Source organism: Labrus mixtus, chromosome 12, assembly GCF_963584025.1.
Source record: "Labrus mixtus chromosome 12, fLabMix1.1, whole genome shotgun sequence".
Lineage (NCBI taxonomy): Eukaryota > Metazoa > Chordata > Actinopteri > Labriformes > Labridae > Labrus > Labrus mixtus.
The window spans coordinates 3,505,865-3,520,166 of NC_083623.1; the positions used below are offsets into that span (position 1 = coordinate 3,505,865).

General features: G+C 43.1%; 1 protein-coding gene across 1 annotated transcript in view; it reads right to left on the bottom strand.

Moving 5' to 3' along the window:
* Nucleotides 1-14,302, bottom strand: part of galnt14 (UDP-N-acetyl-alpha-D-galactosamine:polypeptide N-acetylgalactosaminyltransferase 14 (GalNAc-T14)) — a 187,704-nt gene that overhangs the window by 24,273 nt on the left and 149,129 nt on the right. The window contains exons 7-10 of the mRNA XM_061051537.1: nucleotides 13,871-13,958; nucleotides 10,167-10,251; nucleotides 6,950-7,053; nucleotides 2,737-2,863 (exon numbers count right to left, since the gene is read on the bottom strand). Of these exons, the coding sequence (XP_060907520.1) occupies nucleotides 2,737-2,863; nucleotides 6,950-7,053; nucleotides 10,167-10,251; nucleotides 13,871-13,958 (404 nt within the window). The remainder of the gene's footprint in view (nucleotides 1-2,736; nucleotides 2,864-6,949; nucleotides 7,054-10,166; nucleotides 10,252-13,870; nucleotides 13,959-14,302) is intronic.

Below are 14,302 nucleotides of genomic sequence, written 5' to 3' on the forward strand. Positions count from 1 at the left end.
TCTGACTTCCTGTCCCGCTTGATCTGCTCTGTGGCAAATTGATGCACCGTGCTCCGACATGGGGCTCCGGACTGACGGAGCTGAGATGTAGCTCAGCGGCGCCAGTGGAGGGTCACACATCGATTGACTGAAGAGAAACAGAGGACGAGTTAAAACGCATCTCGTGGAACTTAGGGGTAAGTTAAGTAGAATGAATTTAAGTAACCCAGTTAAGACTGAGAAGGTAAGTTTGTTATGCTTTTGTACTGTTTCAAGCTATGGCTTACTTCGCTTCCTGTTTGGATAAAGACTAGCTTTTATTTTGAAAAAGAAAAAAGGAAGTTTAGGGTTTAATGAAGGTTCTGAAGACAAAGAGAAAAAACCAAACGTGCCATGGATAGAAAAATGACAGAGGAAATGTAAACAGCAAACAGGAACGGTGACAAAGAGGCATCGAGGTCTTACTTTATTCCCCCCCCCCCCCTCTTGAAATTCATTCATTCATTCATGGCATTTGAAACAAGTAGAAACAGACTCCATATATTTAGCTTAGGTATGTATCTGTATGTATGCATGTAGGTATGAGGGTGTGTATGTGTTTGTAATATGTATGTAGGCTGCATGTATATCATAAAATCATCAGTTCAAGAGTCCAACTCTCTTTCAGAGGGATGCTACAATGTGAGGAATCAGAGCGAGAGGAGGTGGTATCAGTGTTTGAGTGAATGGAGACCAACAACAGGACAATTTGAGTCGTCAAGTTTTCACTATTAAATTAAACTTTTCATTTTTATGTGACCTCAAATTGATCAAATAAACAAGCACTGCCTCTCTGTGTTCCCTCTTATTCTTTATGACACCATAATGTAATGTGAATGGAACCAGCGTCCTCATTGTGGGCCTGATTAATCTATTTATACCACATCCATTCACATGCAGGCTGAGCACATTAGTAGCTGTTAATGGATTATTGGACTGCCTGTAAACATCTTGCTGTTTGAACTAAAAGGGGCCGAGAACAGAATACAGCTTATGCTAATAGGATAATATTGTAGTGGCAGCTCAAAGGCTCCCAGGCAGCTGTAAATCCACTTTAACAATGATGTGAACAGTGTTCAGCGGCTGCGACACACAAGCTCAGAGTGCCGACGCTGCAATCGTCTGTTTCCCCCCGGTGTAATGTCTGTCACACAGCGAGTCAGTCTGCAGCAGGGTTCGTGGGACTTTCAGTTTGAAAGGTTGGCGTGTTTACGTGAACACTGAATGATTTTCTGACAGACGAGAAGTAATTTGTTCAGCTGGAAAAGTACAAGAGTTCATTTGAGTCGTGAATAGAGCTTGTTTGTCTAAAATGTGTGTACTTAAAAAAGAGAAACCAGAGACATAATAATTATATACTCCAGCTCACATAGAGACTCTCGTCACAGCGCAATGAAGGAGCAGAGATTGAACGACAGAGCAAATAAAGGCAGACATAATCCATGACAGAAAAACATCCAGCAGTTCCTCTTAATGTCCGAGTTACAAAAGAAAGTTTTTACACATATTTATAAAATATTCTCTGGCCAATATTCACTTTTAAACTTTTGTTGTGTGCTTTCATTAAAGGCAGGGTTGGTGATTTTCGAAAACTAGCATGATGTTGAAAGTAGCATTCCCTCAGTGCACCGTCTGCGCTCCCTCATAAGCCACGCCCCTAACTTACATGCACAAGCGCCATTGGTCCAGAAGCGGACCTCAGCCCATCCTTTGAGTTTGGGCTAGAGCACGCATGAGGTAGAGAGCGAGCAGGGAGACAGGGAGGCGTGTGATTGGTTCATCAGATTGGTACCTCGTGGCAGACATTGGTTGAAGTTTTTACAGGCTTACAAACTGATACAGATGATGGATTTTCTTTGCTCCTTTTTTCAGAGAACATGAGTTATTAATTTCTGTCAGGACCTAAAGACAATTTACACCAAAATCTGAAAAAGTGGATCAGGAGGAAATGACCAACCCTGACGTTAGCCACCTTAGCTGAATTAAGAACAGAAACAAAGTACCAAATGCCCGCTAGACTCTGCCAATGGGAGGCGTCTCTAGCTAAACTCTTCTCCTCTGTCGCCCCCTGGTGGTGGAATGAACTACCTGACTCCACCCAGAGACCCTTTGCCCCTTTAAGTAAAAGCTAAAGACTCAGCTCTTTCATGAACCTACACACTTAATGTTATTGATATTTAGGATGTTTTGAAGCTGACTAGAACTCTCAAGAACAGCTGTTGATGTTATTGCTGTTAACAACGATATATAAACTTGAATTACTTTGAAAAAATCATTAAGTGTGTGAACTTCCTTAAATACCGGTCCGAGCTCGGACACACTTTAAGGACAGCTCTTAAGAACAACCAAGAGGATGTCGAAAGAGAAACATTAGAGTCGCAAAAAAAAGATGCTTTGAAATGAGTTAATATTTCAGGCACTTTTTTTTTTAGATGTTTGGTAACAACGAGTCAGAGGAGGCCAAAGCTCGAGCAGCACTTCCTGCATGAAGACCACAAATGACCCTGAGGAACGCCTCAAATCAAACCAAGCTGCTAAATGTGTTATGTGTACTAAAAGCACTGCCGGAGTTCTGACTTCTCTTGAGGATGTCGACAGAGCTCTAGCTCTAGGACTGGGATCTGAATCAGGTTTTTAGTTTTAGCCCCTTTGGTATCAAATCTGGATTCTGACATTGAAAACAATTTAAAAAAAAAAAAACCTTCTGGAATGACTCACTTGATGTATGTGTTGGCGTTGCCCTCGGGGAAGATGTACGGATGTTTCTTCCTGAAGACGTGACCCACTCTGCTGCAGGGCAGGATCTCCAGACTGCCTCCGCACTGCCACACCCGGAACGAGATCTCTGCATACACACACAACACACAACACACAACACACAACACACAACACACAACACACAACACACACATATTACAAACCATTATACCAGGATTACTCCCATTGAGACACAACATTGCAGTTCATTGGGATTCCTGGACAATGCAGCAAGATGCAAAGTTTCCCCAAAAGAACAAAGAACAGATGCGGCAGTAGCTCAGTCTGTAGGGACTTGGGCTGAAAAACTGAGCATTGCCGGTTCAAGTCCTGGTGCGGGCCAAAGTATGGACATTGGTTTGGTTGATGGAGAGGTGCCAGGTCATTTTCCAAGTATTGCAGAGGCACTTAAACCCTCTCAATAACGGAGTCTAAAACCTGAATTGCCCCTTGCGGAATACTAAAAATGTTATCCCCCCCTGCAGAGTTAATGTAATGCATATGGATGTTTAGCTTCCATACAGCAAAAAGCTCTCTACCAACTAAATGTATTTTTTTGCTGCCAAAATCATTTCAAGCTGAGAAAACAGCTTCCCACAAACAAACAAAAAAACACAGAACATTTCTGATGCAGTTTGTTCCTTTTCACCGTGACGTCTCAAAACATTTTTTCTTTTATAAAGCTGACAAGCGAGTGGAAACATTGTTTTGTTCCCCCCCCCCCCCCCCCCCCGATACTGTATATATTTCTGGTCCTTTGTCCTAAAAATGACAAACATCTCGAGCAACCACAACCCTGACATCACGTCAACAACAGATGTAACCCCTCGCTGAGTCTCATAACCAGTGTTGGTGTTACCGTCCTTCAGCTGCCTGAGTTTTAATGCAGGGGTTGACATTAAAGCCCCTGGACACCTGAATTTAAATATTAAAAATTCAGAAGTGATATCAAAATGTAATGTTTCATTAAGCATCCGAGCGAAAATAAACGTTTATAACGATTAGAAAACCTCGTTCAAAAACAGATTATTTTGCAGCTTTGGTCATTTCTCAGGACTGTGTGGGCGTGGCAGCTCTCACATGTCAATCAAAGTTTGACCCAATTCATTGTGCATTATAACTGTCCGACCTGCTGCTCAAAGCATCCTGGGATACCTAGCCACGCTAACAGAGCGAGCAGCGCCCTTCTTTTAACACATATTTTTTTATTATAAACCAGCCAGGTCAGGCCTGAGGAACGTGCTATCAACTGGCCTTGAGTCTTTCAATCATGAGTCCAGCTGTGATGTCGAGCCCTCCAATGTGATTTCTTTGAGATGCCCCACAAAGTCGTTATATTATTTTTTTTTGATTATACTTTTTTTTAATTGTGTTTTTTTCTGATTTTAACATACACCACAAATTCACAAATTATATGCACATTTCAAAGCAAGACAGGAAAAAAAAAACAGGCAACCAAACATGAAAACAAAACAAACAAGAGAAAAATAAATGATATATAATAAAAAATAAATAGAAAGAAAAAGGCATTCACACACATCTTGGCAATACTTATTACAAATTGTGGTATCTCAAAGTTGTATCTCATAGACTTAGCACACATCAAAGTCTTTATATTATATTCAAAGATTGATAAAGAACGAGCAGTCTGTACCTGCTGTCTCTGTGTTCCAGGTTTGTTATTTATGAGAAGCTTGTGTCTGTTTCCTTCTGTCTCCTCGTTAGTTTTCTCTCTAAGTGGGCCAAAACTCTCTGAATATTTGATGATTCCCCCGATGGACTCAGAACCTATTGTCTGATTCAGTGTGTGTGTGTGTGTGTGTGTGTGTGTGTGTGTGTGTGTGTGTGTGTGTTACTCCGAGCTCGCTCTCTGTTCTTCTAGCGCTAACTGTCAGAGTCTCTGTCTGTCTGCGATCTCCAAAAGACAGGGAGAGGAAAAAATAAAGAACGAGTTTCCCCAAAAGATCGAGATGTTGAAAACTTTTAACAAAGTGTCTCGTAAAGCGTTAGCGAGGAAGAGTGAGAATGGGAGAGAAGGAGAGAGAGGGGAGCGAGGGGAGAGGAAAAGGAAGAGCGTGGACCGGCTCTGATGAGGTGAAGATGAATCACCAGAGAACAAAAAGGAGAGAGCAGGAGTGACGGGGCGAGATGCTGAGATAACTGACACGGAGCCTGCGAGACTGACGCAAACCTGACAGACAGCAAATGAGTGTGTGTGTGTGTGTGTGTGTGTGTGTGTGTGTGTGTGTGTGTGTGTGTGTGCTTCTGAGATGGGAAAATGGGCTAACACAGTCTCTCATTGATCTGGGGAAAGAAGTAGTACAGCAATCAGCTAACTGAGTCAGACACTGTGTTTAGTGAGAGCACACACACACACACACACACACACACACACACACACACACACACACACACACACACACACACACACACACACACACACACACACACACACACACACACACACACACACACACGATATTCCTGCAGGCAGGTAGCAGCAGGGGAGCCAGATGTTTCCTCAGGATGGATGTCAGACTGTTAAGACTTTTTTTAACTGAATGAAAGGATCACCTTCATTCAGCTGAAATTAAACGACCTTAATATTCCTCTCAGCTAGCTTAGCAGGCTTCAAAACGCCTTCATGTGACTTGTGTATTTTGAGTTCTTTCTTTGCATCCTGTCTGAGAGAAGGAGTCCACTGAATTACGTTTTGAACCTTTAAATTCTTGATTAAATTCTTCCAGGTTTGAGCCGTTTCTGAAACAGCGTTATGATGTAAGAACACAGAATGATGTGAAGTCAAATATTTACATCTTGTCATTGAAAACTGTTCTCTATGTCTCTCAAACAAAAACATGTTTCGAGCTCAAATCAGAGGCGGAGCTTAATATCAGGCAGGGCAGACAACTGCTCAGGACCCGAGCCGCTGACAAACTACACACCAGGGTTATTCAACTCTATTGTTCAGGGGGGCAAATTATCAGAAAGCTAAGGACCCGGGGGCCAGACAAGCAAGCAGCTCCACAGCAGTACACTACGAGAAAGCCGTTTTTATCATCAACAACACAAGCTTGTGATCGGCTGCGAGCGCAGGACCAAAGTTGTTCTATTAAAGAGCCCATATTCTGCCCTTTTTGGGGTTCGTATATTTAATCTATGTATCTACTTTTGTACGTTCACAATAAAGTGTCTGTTTTCATGTACTGCTCCTCCTTGCTCCCTCTCTGCTCTGAGTCCGTCAGCTACACTCTGTTGAGCCCACACTGTTAGACCCCACGTGGGCCAAGTCTGCTCTGATTGGTCTGCAGATCTGCTCTGTCGTTATTGGTCAGTTGCTCAGCACGCTTCTCGGAAATTTCAACATGAGCTGCAGGGCTTGCCACAACGAGCCAATGGGCTTAGATCAGTGATATCACACTGACACATTTTTTTCGAGGGGGGCTAGAACCGAGCGTTACATGCAGCTAATGCTACAGCTAACAGGAGGACGTAGGAGAAGCCGCGTTTCCGCGGACTTTGAGTTTTTGCACATAGATGTGCCTAAATATGCACAGGACACTTGGAAAACACACTAAAGAGAATATAAAACCAGAAAAAGAAGAATATGGGACCTTTAGACGGGAGCACTTTGCTGTTTTTAAAAACTGTAGTGTGGTCATTCACAACGTTTCCCCCCTCTGTTTATTTGTTATTTATTTTTTTGGCCACTTGGCCGCCAGTGGAATAAGCCTGCTATACACCATAGCAGTGGCTTAAAATGTGCACAATTCTGCAATGACAGTAGGAACCCCCCCCCCCCCCCCCCCCCCCCCCCTAAGAGGGCCCCATATGACAACACTCACTCTCATTGCTCTGCTGAGTGTTGCATGCATTATCCAAAATCTAAAAAAACTAATTTTGGAAAACCAATGTCTGTCAAAGTCACCAAATAAAAATGAAGGATCATAACCAGCTAAAGAGAAGGATCAAGCCCCGCCCTCTAAATGCTGATAATGGTAACCATTATTTATAAGATGAAGGTTGGAGGGTTCACTGTAAATGTTTTTTCTCAGGGCCCCCACAGACTCTCTAATCCTCACTGGTTCAAATGCGATGAAACAAACGACTCCTCTCTGTTGAATACAAACAGTTTCAGACAGTCTGTGAGAGAACCAACAGCAAAATGACTCACCAAAGTTTTCTCCGCCCCAGATGTCCATGGCTGTGTCGTATTTACCGAGGTGATTGAACCAGGACCTGTCAATCACGAAGAGCCCGCCTGCGATGATGGGAGTTCTGTCAGCATCAGAGAGAGAGAGAGGGAGGGGGGCGGTCAAACGAGGACTGATGTGTGTGGGAGGTTTCCTGTTCAGTTCTTAATATAATAACTTCACTGTTTTTTCAGTCTCTTTTTCACCACATTTGTGTTTGAATTTCCCCGATAAAGTATCAAATCTTAAAGTTAAAGATTTGTTGTGTAGCGTAGGTTTCTTACAGTACAAAATCTTGTTTGTTTGTTGCCATACACACACTCAAACACACTCACACATTCACACACAAACAGAAGCCCACTGAATCATGATCAGGACAGAGTGACGAATGAGAAGGCCAGAACTTGTGTTGTGTTCAGTCGTTCGACCAAAATATAAAAAAACACCAGAAAATAACCCGACCAGTCAGGAGGAGCAGCTGATTGGTCCATGATCAAGGCGTTGTGCGTCAGTGTATGCTGCACGACTAACAACACACGACCTGGCCTGACTTCAAAATGAGATGCACGACTCAGACGTTGGGTCTACGTCAAGTTGCTCTAGCTTTAGAGAGAGTTGAAGAAGCTCTGATTATTGAAGCAGTAAGTCCTTCTTTACTGTTAAAGGCTTTATATGTGATTTTTTGATCCAGCAGATGTCGCCCTTGAAACCAAAACAACTTGTGGTGCATTGTTGTGTTAGCATGCTAATGCTAGCGATCTTTATTCTGCTCGTATCTTCACACTGCATGTAAATTTACCTGAAATGAGCGTGATCTAGAAACACAGTTAAGCAGTGAGTACAGTATGTTATTCTTCTTTTCTCTAGTCCCTCAATTAAACAACTTTTATACGCGAGGGGAGGAGTCAGCCGGCCGTCCGGGCGATGTAAACAAAGTGAAGATAGGACTCTGAAAACTCTGAAAACATCACAGACAGTGGGACTCGGCTGTTACACCCATTGTAGACAGTCATGACTCACAGAGTTATTTTCAGAGGATAGACTTGATTTATATTATATGTAAGAGTGAAAAATCACATATAAAAACTTTAAAGTATTTTCAATCAAGGGGTCAGGTTTCTTTTGGGGCGATTAGACCTCCAACGATAGTTCAGTGAAGAACACTGAAGGGTCATTTTGAGACTTGTTTGGTAAACTTTAGAGCCATCCTTACTGTGGATCAGTTCTGTGTGCGTACAGTAATTAATGATGCAATGATGATACACTTGCAGACAGTACATAATTCACATTTCTTCTTCTCTTTAGTTGTCTTTTTTTTCTTCATGCTCATATTCTGTAAGAGAAACTGGAACAACTAATCCCCCCCTCAGGGATTAATAAAGTTTATTTCAAGATTTGTCTTGATTAAAACGACTCGACTTAAAAACACTTTTATTTGACAGCTGTAGTTGCATTTCTTGCTGTGAAGGTTAAAGTTGGTTTTATGTGTTATGTCCTCACAAGTGTAGTTATAAAATGTGTGTTCCCAGAGGAGCAGGCTGACTCAGGCCGGCCTCCGCAGGTTGATGATGCTCAGACAGAAGAAGCACGCTGCTGACACACGGGTCGACACAGACCGTCATAACAAACCAGCCCATAACTGCATGTCTGTCCAGAACACACACACACACACACACACACACACACACACACACACACACACACACACACACACACACACACACACACACACACACACACACACACACACACACACACACACACACACACACACACACACCACCACCCGTCCATCTGTAAGTGTTTAACACTCTGCCTCCACTAAAAAAACATGCACCAAGTCAGACATTCACGAGTTGGCTCAGCAGTAAATCTGGGCTCCTGCCACCGATCTGACTTATGAAGGAGGAACAGCGCCAGAGATTATTATTTATAACTCAGCGTGTGTGTGTGTGTGTGTGTGTGTGTGTGTGTGTGTGTGTCTGTGTGTGTGTGTGTGTGTGTGTGTGTGTGTGCGCGAGAGGCTGAGGCTCCTCTGCTCTCCCCTTTTGGATGTCTGTTCATGTCTCTCAAGAAAACGATTTGTCGGGGCATTGATGATTTGATTTTTTTTGGGTAAACTTTCACTGCAGCCCCGGGCGAGCGATACGCTGCAGAATCAAACACGGTCAAACAAACACGGTCCAACTTTTGGTCTCTGTAACGATCCGCCCACATTTAGCAGCGATCACTCCAGTATTTACTTTTTTGTCTTTTCATGCATTAATGATGGAGATAGGACTGAGTCAGAAACCGGGGAGAGAGAGAGAGAGAGAGAGAGGGAGGGGATCAACATGCGGCAAAGGACTCGAACCCAGGCCACCTGTCTGGAGGATTATAACCAATGCACACGGGGCACTCACATCAACCACTAGGCCAATTGCCCATCCCCAGTCCTTCGTTTGTGGTCTGCATAAGTCTTACAACACAGAGAACAATGCTCTGTTTCAAATGTGCTCTCCTTGTGATGTCACAGTGGGATTCTGGTAAAAAAGAAAATGTCCTCCCCTCCCCTGATATCTCCACCCATGGACTCCACCCCCAGACTAGAACAAAACTTTAACAAAGGTCGGCCATTTTTGCAGCTGAAATAAGTTGTAAACAAAAGTGTGATGAATGTTTGAGTATGAAGATGTGATGAAAATCATCTACAGGAATACAGACAGAAATAAATCCTCCTAGAGACTGCTGAAAATGGATTGTCTGCACAGTCTAGATCACACACACAAACACACACTTGCACACGCACACACACACAGAGAAACACTCAGACCACATTTAGCAGCAATTAAAACTCTCCACCCGAGCGTGGAAACGGGGAAGTGAAGATCGGGGTTAAACACCTACGTCAAACTTTTCTGACAACTTCTCAGAGATGATTTTATTCACTGAACTTTTTTATGAATTGAAAAACTGATCATGTCAGTTTCCTTCTTCTCACAATACTCCTGTTTATTGACAGAGGTATTAGCGTCTATCCCCTTCCTTCTTTAACCTCCCTCCCTCCTCTGTGTCGTTCTGCTTCTCTGCACTCTCTTAATGAGCCTCCAGGTCAGAGCAATTACACCCTCTGTTTCTTGTTGTGTTAATATGTTTGCATTGCGGTTATGCTGGATGATTGTGTGTCGTTATGAGTGTGTGTGTGCGTCAGCGGGTTACTTGATTGGCTGGGTCGGGTCGGTTCGGAGGGCTCTCTCTTCAGGTGAAAGCTGCTCCCACTTGAAATGGAGACTCCAATCAAAACCTGCAGGAACAACAGCACAACATAACTCTAAAGACAACACTGTAAACACCCCTCAGACCAGCAGGACAAACACTCTTTTGTCCCGACTGCCTTCAGACTTTCAAAAAGAAACGTGTTTTTTATTTTATGATATTAATTAATTGTCCTTGCATAGCTCCAAGACTTCCTGTATCTGTGCCATAAATGATGTTATCTAAGTCTAAACCATGAACTGACATTTTTTGGTTCTATTACATCCCCCAAACTCCATTCGAGTCCCTCTGCACCTTTAAGAAAAAGCTAAAGACCCAGCTCTTTCATGAATACCTACTAACTTAATGATGATGGTCTCCATATTATTGATGATGATGATGGTAATGACGATGGTTTTTGTTTGATAACGACGACTTATAAGATGGTTTCTATACTGATTAGAGCTCTCAAGAACTGCCCTCAATGTTGTGCTTTGCCTCTGGTCACTTCCTGTCAGCACCTGTGTGTCCAATCAGACTCAAAGCTGATCGTTTGCTCTTACTGACATTGTTCCCTTTTTTCTAGATCCTTGCTTGTGTTGTTCTTACTCTCTGATGTACGTCGCTTTGGATAAAAGAGTCTGCTGAGTGAATTGTAGAATTGTAGAGTAACGTCTGTTCATTTGTTTCTCGTGAGTCCGAGTTCAAACATAAATAGTAAGTTACACAGAGGCTTCACTTTGGCGCACTTTAGCCTTTCTTATTCAGATTTGTGAAAAGTAAGAAGTCAAGCATTGGCTGGTCTGTCGTGAAGAGGAGAAGAGAACAACTTTGAAAATGTTTGTTTGTTGAATGGAGGTTGGAGCGATTATTTCTGATGCATTTCAGATTGTCGGGGAATCTTAACGCTGTAATTTGTGCGCTCAGTGCCGATAACATGACGCCTGTTTGTTGCTCTCCATACAGGCTGTTTTTCCTGCTGATGTGTTATTGGTCAATACAGCTCGGACTACAAATGAACCACGACCGGAAACCAGAACACTTCAAATGAAAATCCAGATTCTATTCTATTCATTTTGTTCTGTAGAGTCTGAATATCAAACAGTCTGTAACCCTGTGACTCTTTACGTATTCATGAGGTCGTTTTTATGCTCAAACACGTGACAGTCATTTTGATGTTTGAACAAAAAATACTGTAATTCATCTAATTATTGTTATTCTCAGTGTCAGTGTTTGAAGCGAGTACTCGTGTGTTGGCTTGAGAAGTGTGTGTGTTCTCGATAAAGCAGTCAGGCAGGCCAAGGAGTCGCTGCCACGGCAATCCCATCACCACATCTGTGTGTGTGTGTGTCTGGCCAAGTGTGTGTGTGTGTGTGTGTGTGTGTGTGTGAACATGTGTGTGTGTGAGCGTCTGGATCGAGGAAAGTCCATCTTATAGCTGTATTTTTTATGGTATGAGGACAGCTTCATCTATAATTAAAATGTCCTTTTGTCGGCCCGACTATCACCATCGATTCCCTCGTATTTCTCTGTGTGTGTGTGTGTGTGTGTGTGTGTGTGTGTGTGTGTGTGTGTGTGTGTGTGTGTGAGACAGAGAGAGAGATAGAGAGAGAGAGAGAGAGGCATGGACAGGGCCATTATCAGCATTGATTGGCGGCCTGCTGTTACCAAGAGGAGAAGATTGGGACGAGACAGGCTAATGGAAAGAGAGAGCGACGATGAAGCTCTTAGACGAGAACCGTCTTCAGAGAAAGTGAGATATGACAGGCACGAGGGGAGAACACAGATGTGCATTGTTCTGATGCATTATGGGTCCATTTGGTTTTTAGCTTATCGGTAACTGCAGAATCTCGTCGAGCTGAAAAAAAAAAGGAAAAGCCCTCCTCAGAATCGCGGCTCTGAATCATCTATCTGGGTGATCCGCTTTCAAAGCTTTTAGGAATTTACTGGTTCCAACATTTCAAGACTCCATTTCACTAATGCACGGATAATTGTGACTAAACTGGCTTTTTTAAATGGAGGACACTCTCGGCTGTCGGAGATGGAGAAGCATAAACAGGCAACATGATGACATTTAAATACCTTTTAGCCTGAGAATTAATCTGCAGGCTTTTATTATAACGGGCTGGAATAAGCACCATTAAGGCATTTTTAATACAACCAAGACGGCTGCAGATTCTGGAGTCCGGGCAAAAATGTGTTCATCCCCGATATGTAATAATGTTATATATTTTATTTAATGTTTTATAAGATAAACCTTTATTCATCCCGCAACAGATACATTTACAATAAAGACACACCAGGCCGCTCCGCTAGCTAAGCTAACTAACTAAGTTAACTGTTGGACGTCATAGAACAAACGCCATTATTTCAAGCTAGCAGAAGTTATGTTAAGCAGGGTCAAACTATAAGATAAACGGGGCGACTTTGGGCCCGGTTCCCCCCCTTCCCACCAAAGACAGCAAAGGCCTGATTGCCTGAGTGATTCTAACCTCCCAGATGTGCTCAGAAGACGATTGGGGGCGCCCAGAACTGGAATCGTAAATATCAAATGTGTTCAATATTTACTATTGAAATCCTACTGTGTGAGGAGAACTCGGAGGACGGCCGAGCACGGACTGGAACAATAGCCAATCAGGAAGCAAGCTGACTGAAGCAGGAAGCTCATCAACCATTACCATGATGACGAGAGCAAACGTGAAGTTACATGAACGTTACATGGATTGTCATGAATTCAACAATGTAACACAATGTGTAAAAGCACAATCCAACTGACAAGGACCTAAATGTCTAACAGCTAGCGAACATTAACTCGACCGTCATGTTTGTTTAGTCTTAAGTGGCGAGATGACACGTTGTGATAGTTGTTGGTGAATGCATCTGTTAGTGAGTTGGTCGTCTCGTTGCACACCACACACTACAAGAACAGTTAATCTGACATGATTTGTGTTCTCACATTTTCAAAATCGTTTAAGATTTTAAAAACTCTTTAGTGTGTGCCAGGCCTAAAGTGTCTCTCCTCCAGAGTTAGGGCCAGAGTAGCAGATTCCATCATTTATACTGTATTTACACATTGACAAACTAAGGTTTTCACAGGAATAATGCATGCAGCGTTTAGCAGGGCTACCAGAGTTTAGTGCCGTCAACGGGGGGGGGGGGGGGGGGGGGGGGGGGGTTTCCTACTGTCATTGCAGACTTTGCACATTTTTAAGCCCCTGCTGAGGTTTGTCGGCCCTCGGGGGCCCCCTACTGACCTGCGGCCTCAAGCAGTTGCCTGCCTTGCGTGTTGACAAGCAGCACCTCTGGATGGCTGTCACTAATGTGTAACGTTCTGAATCTGCTATTGAGTCAGCGATAAATAAACGGGTCGATAGTCCACAACAAGAATTAAGTTCTGGAACCAGCAACAGAACAACTGGAAGATCTTATTAAATATTTAGTGCCACAGATATGAAATGGTCAATAAGGGTCAGGGCTTGTAACAATTTCTCAAAAGGTGTTCATGTTGGAGGATTCCTGCAGAGAAAACAGGTTCATGAACTCATCATTAAGGACTCTTTCTTAATCCCGGGAGGTTTTTTTTTCTCTGTCATCAAAAAGACCCTGAAGGTGCCTCACAGCCATTTTTTTTTATCTAGGAGTGAAGACAGAGGAAAGTATTTCCATACCTCCTCGGAGATCAGCGGACGCCGCCACGTAGGCGAAGGTGTCCATGTTGATGATGTCGATGACCGGGCTGACCACGCGGGTTGGATCCTGAAAAACAAACAAACGTGTAAGAAAAAACACACATTCAAGTGAGGTCAGGGCCCAAAAGAAATGACAGAAAAAAATGGCGTCAAAGGAAACGTAGGCGGACAAAAAAGATTAAGAATATATGACAAACTGAAAGACGTTCTGAAAGAGAGGTGAATGTGTTTGGTGTGCTAAGCATTACATTCCCTTTGTAATGAATGAATTTCTCACTTCAACGTGTGTGCGTGTGTGTGTGAAACAGGCTGTATATTCCAAGGTCATTATGCTGCACCACATTAAAAGGAATTTTCAGTCATTCAGCACCAATCATGCACACCGCACATTTAGCGAGGTGAGAGTGACCT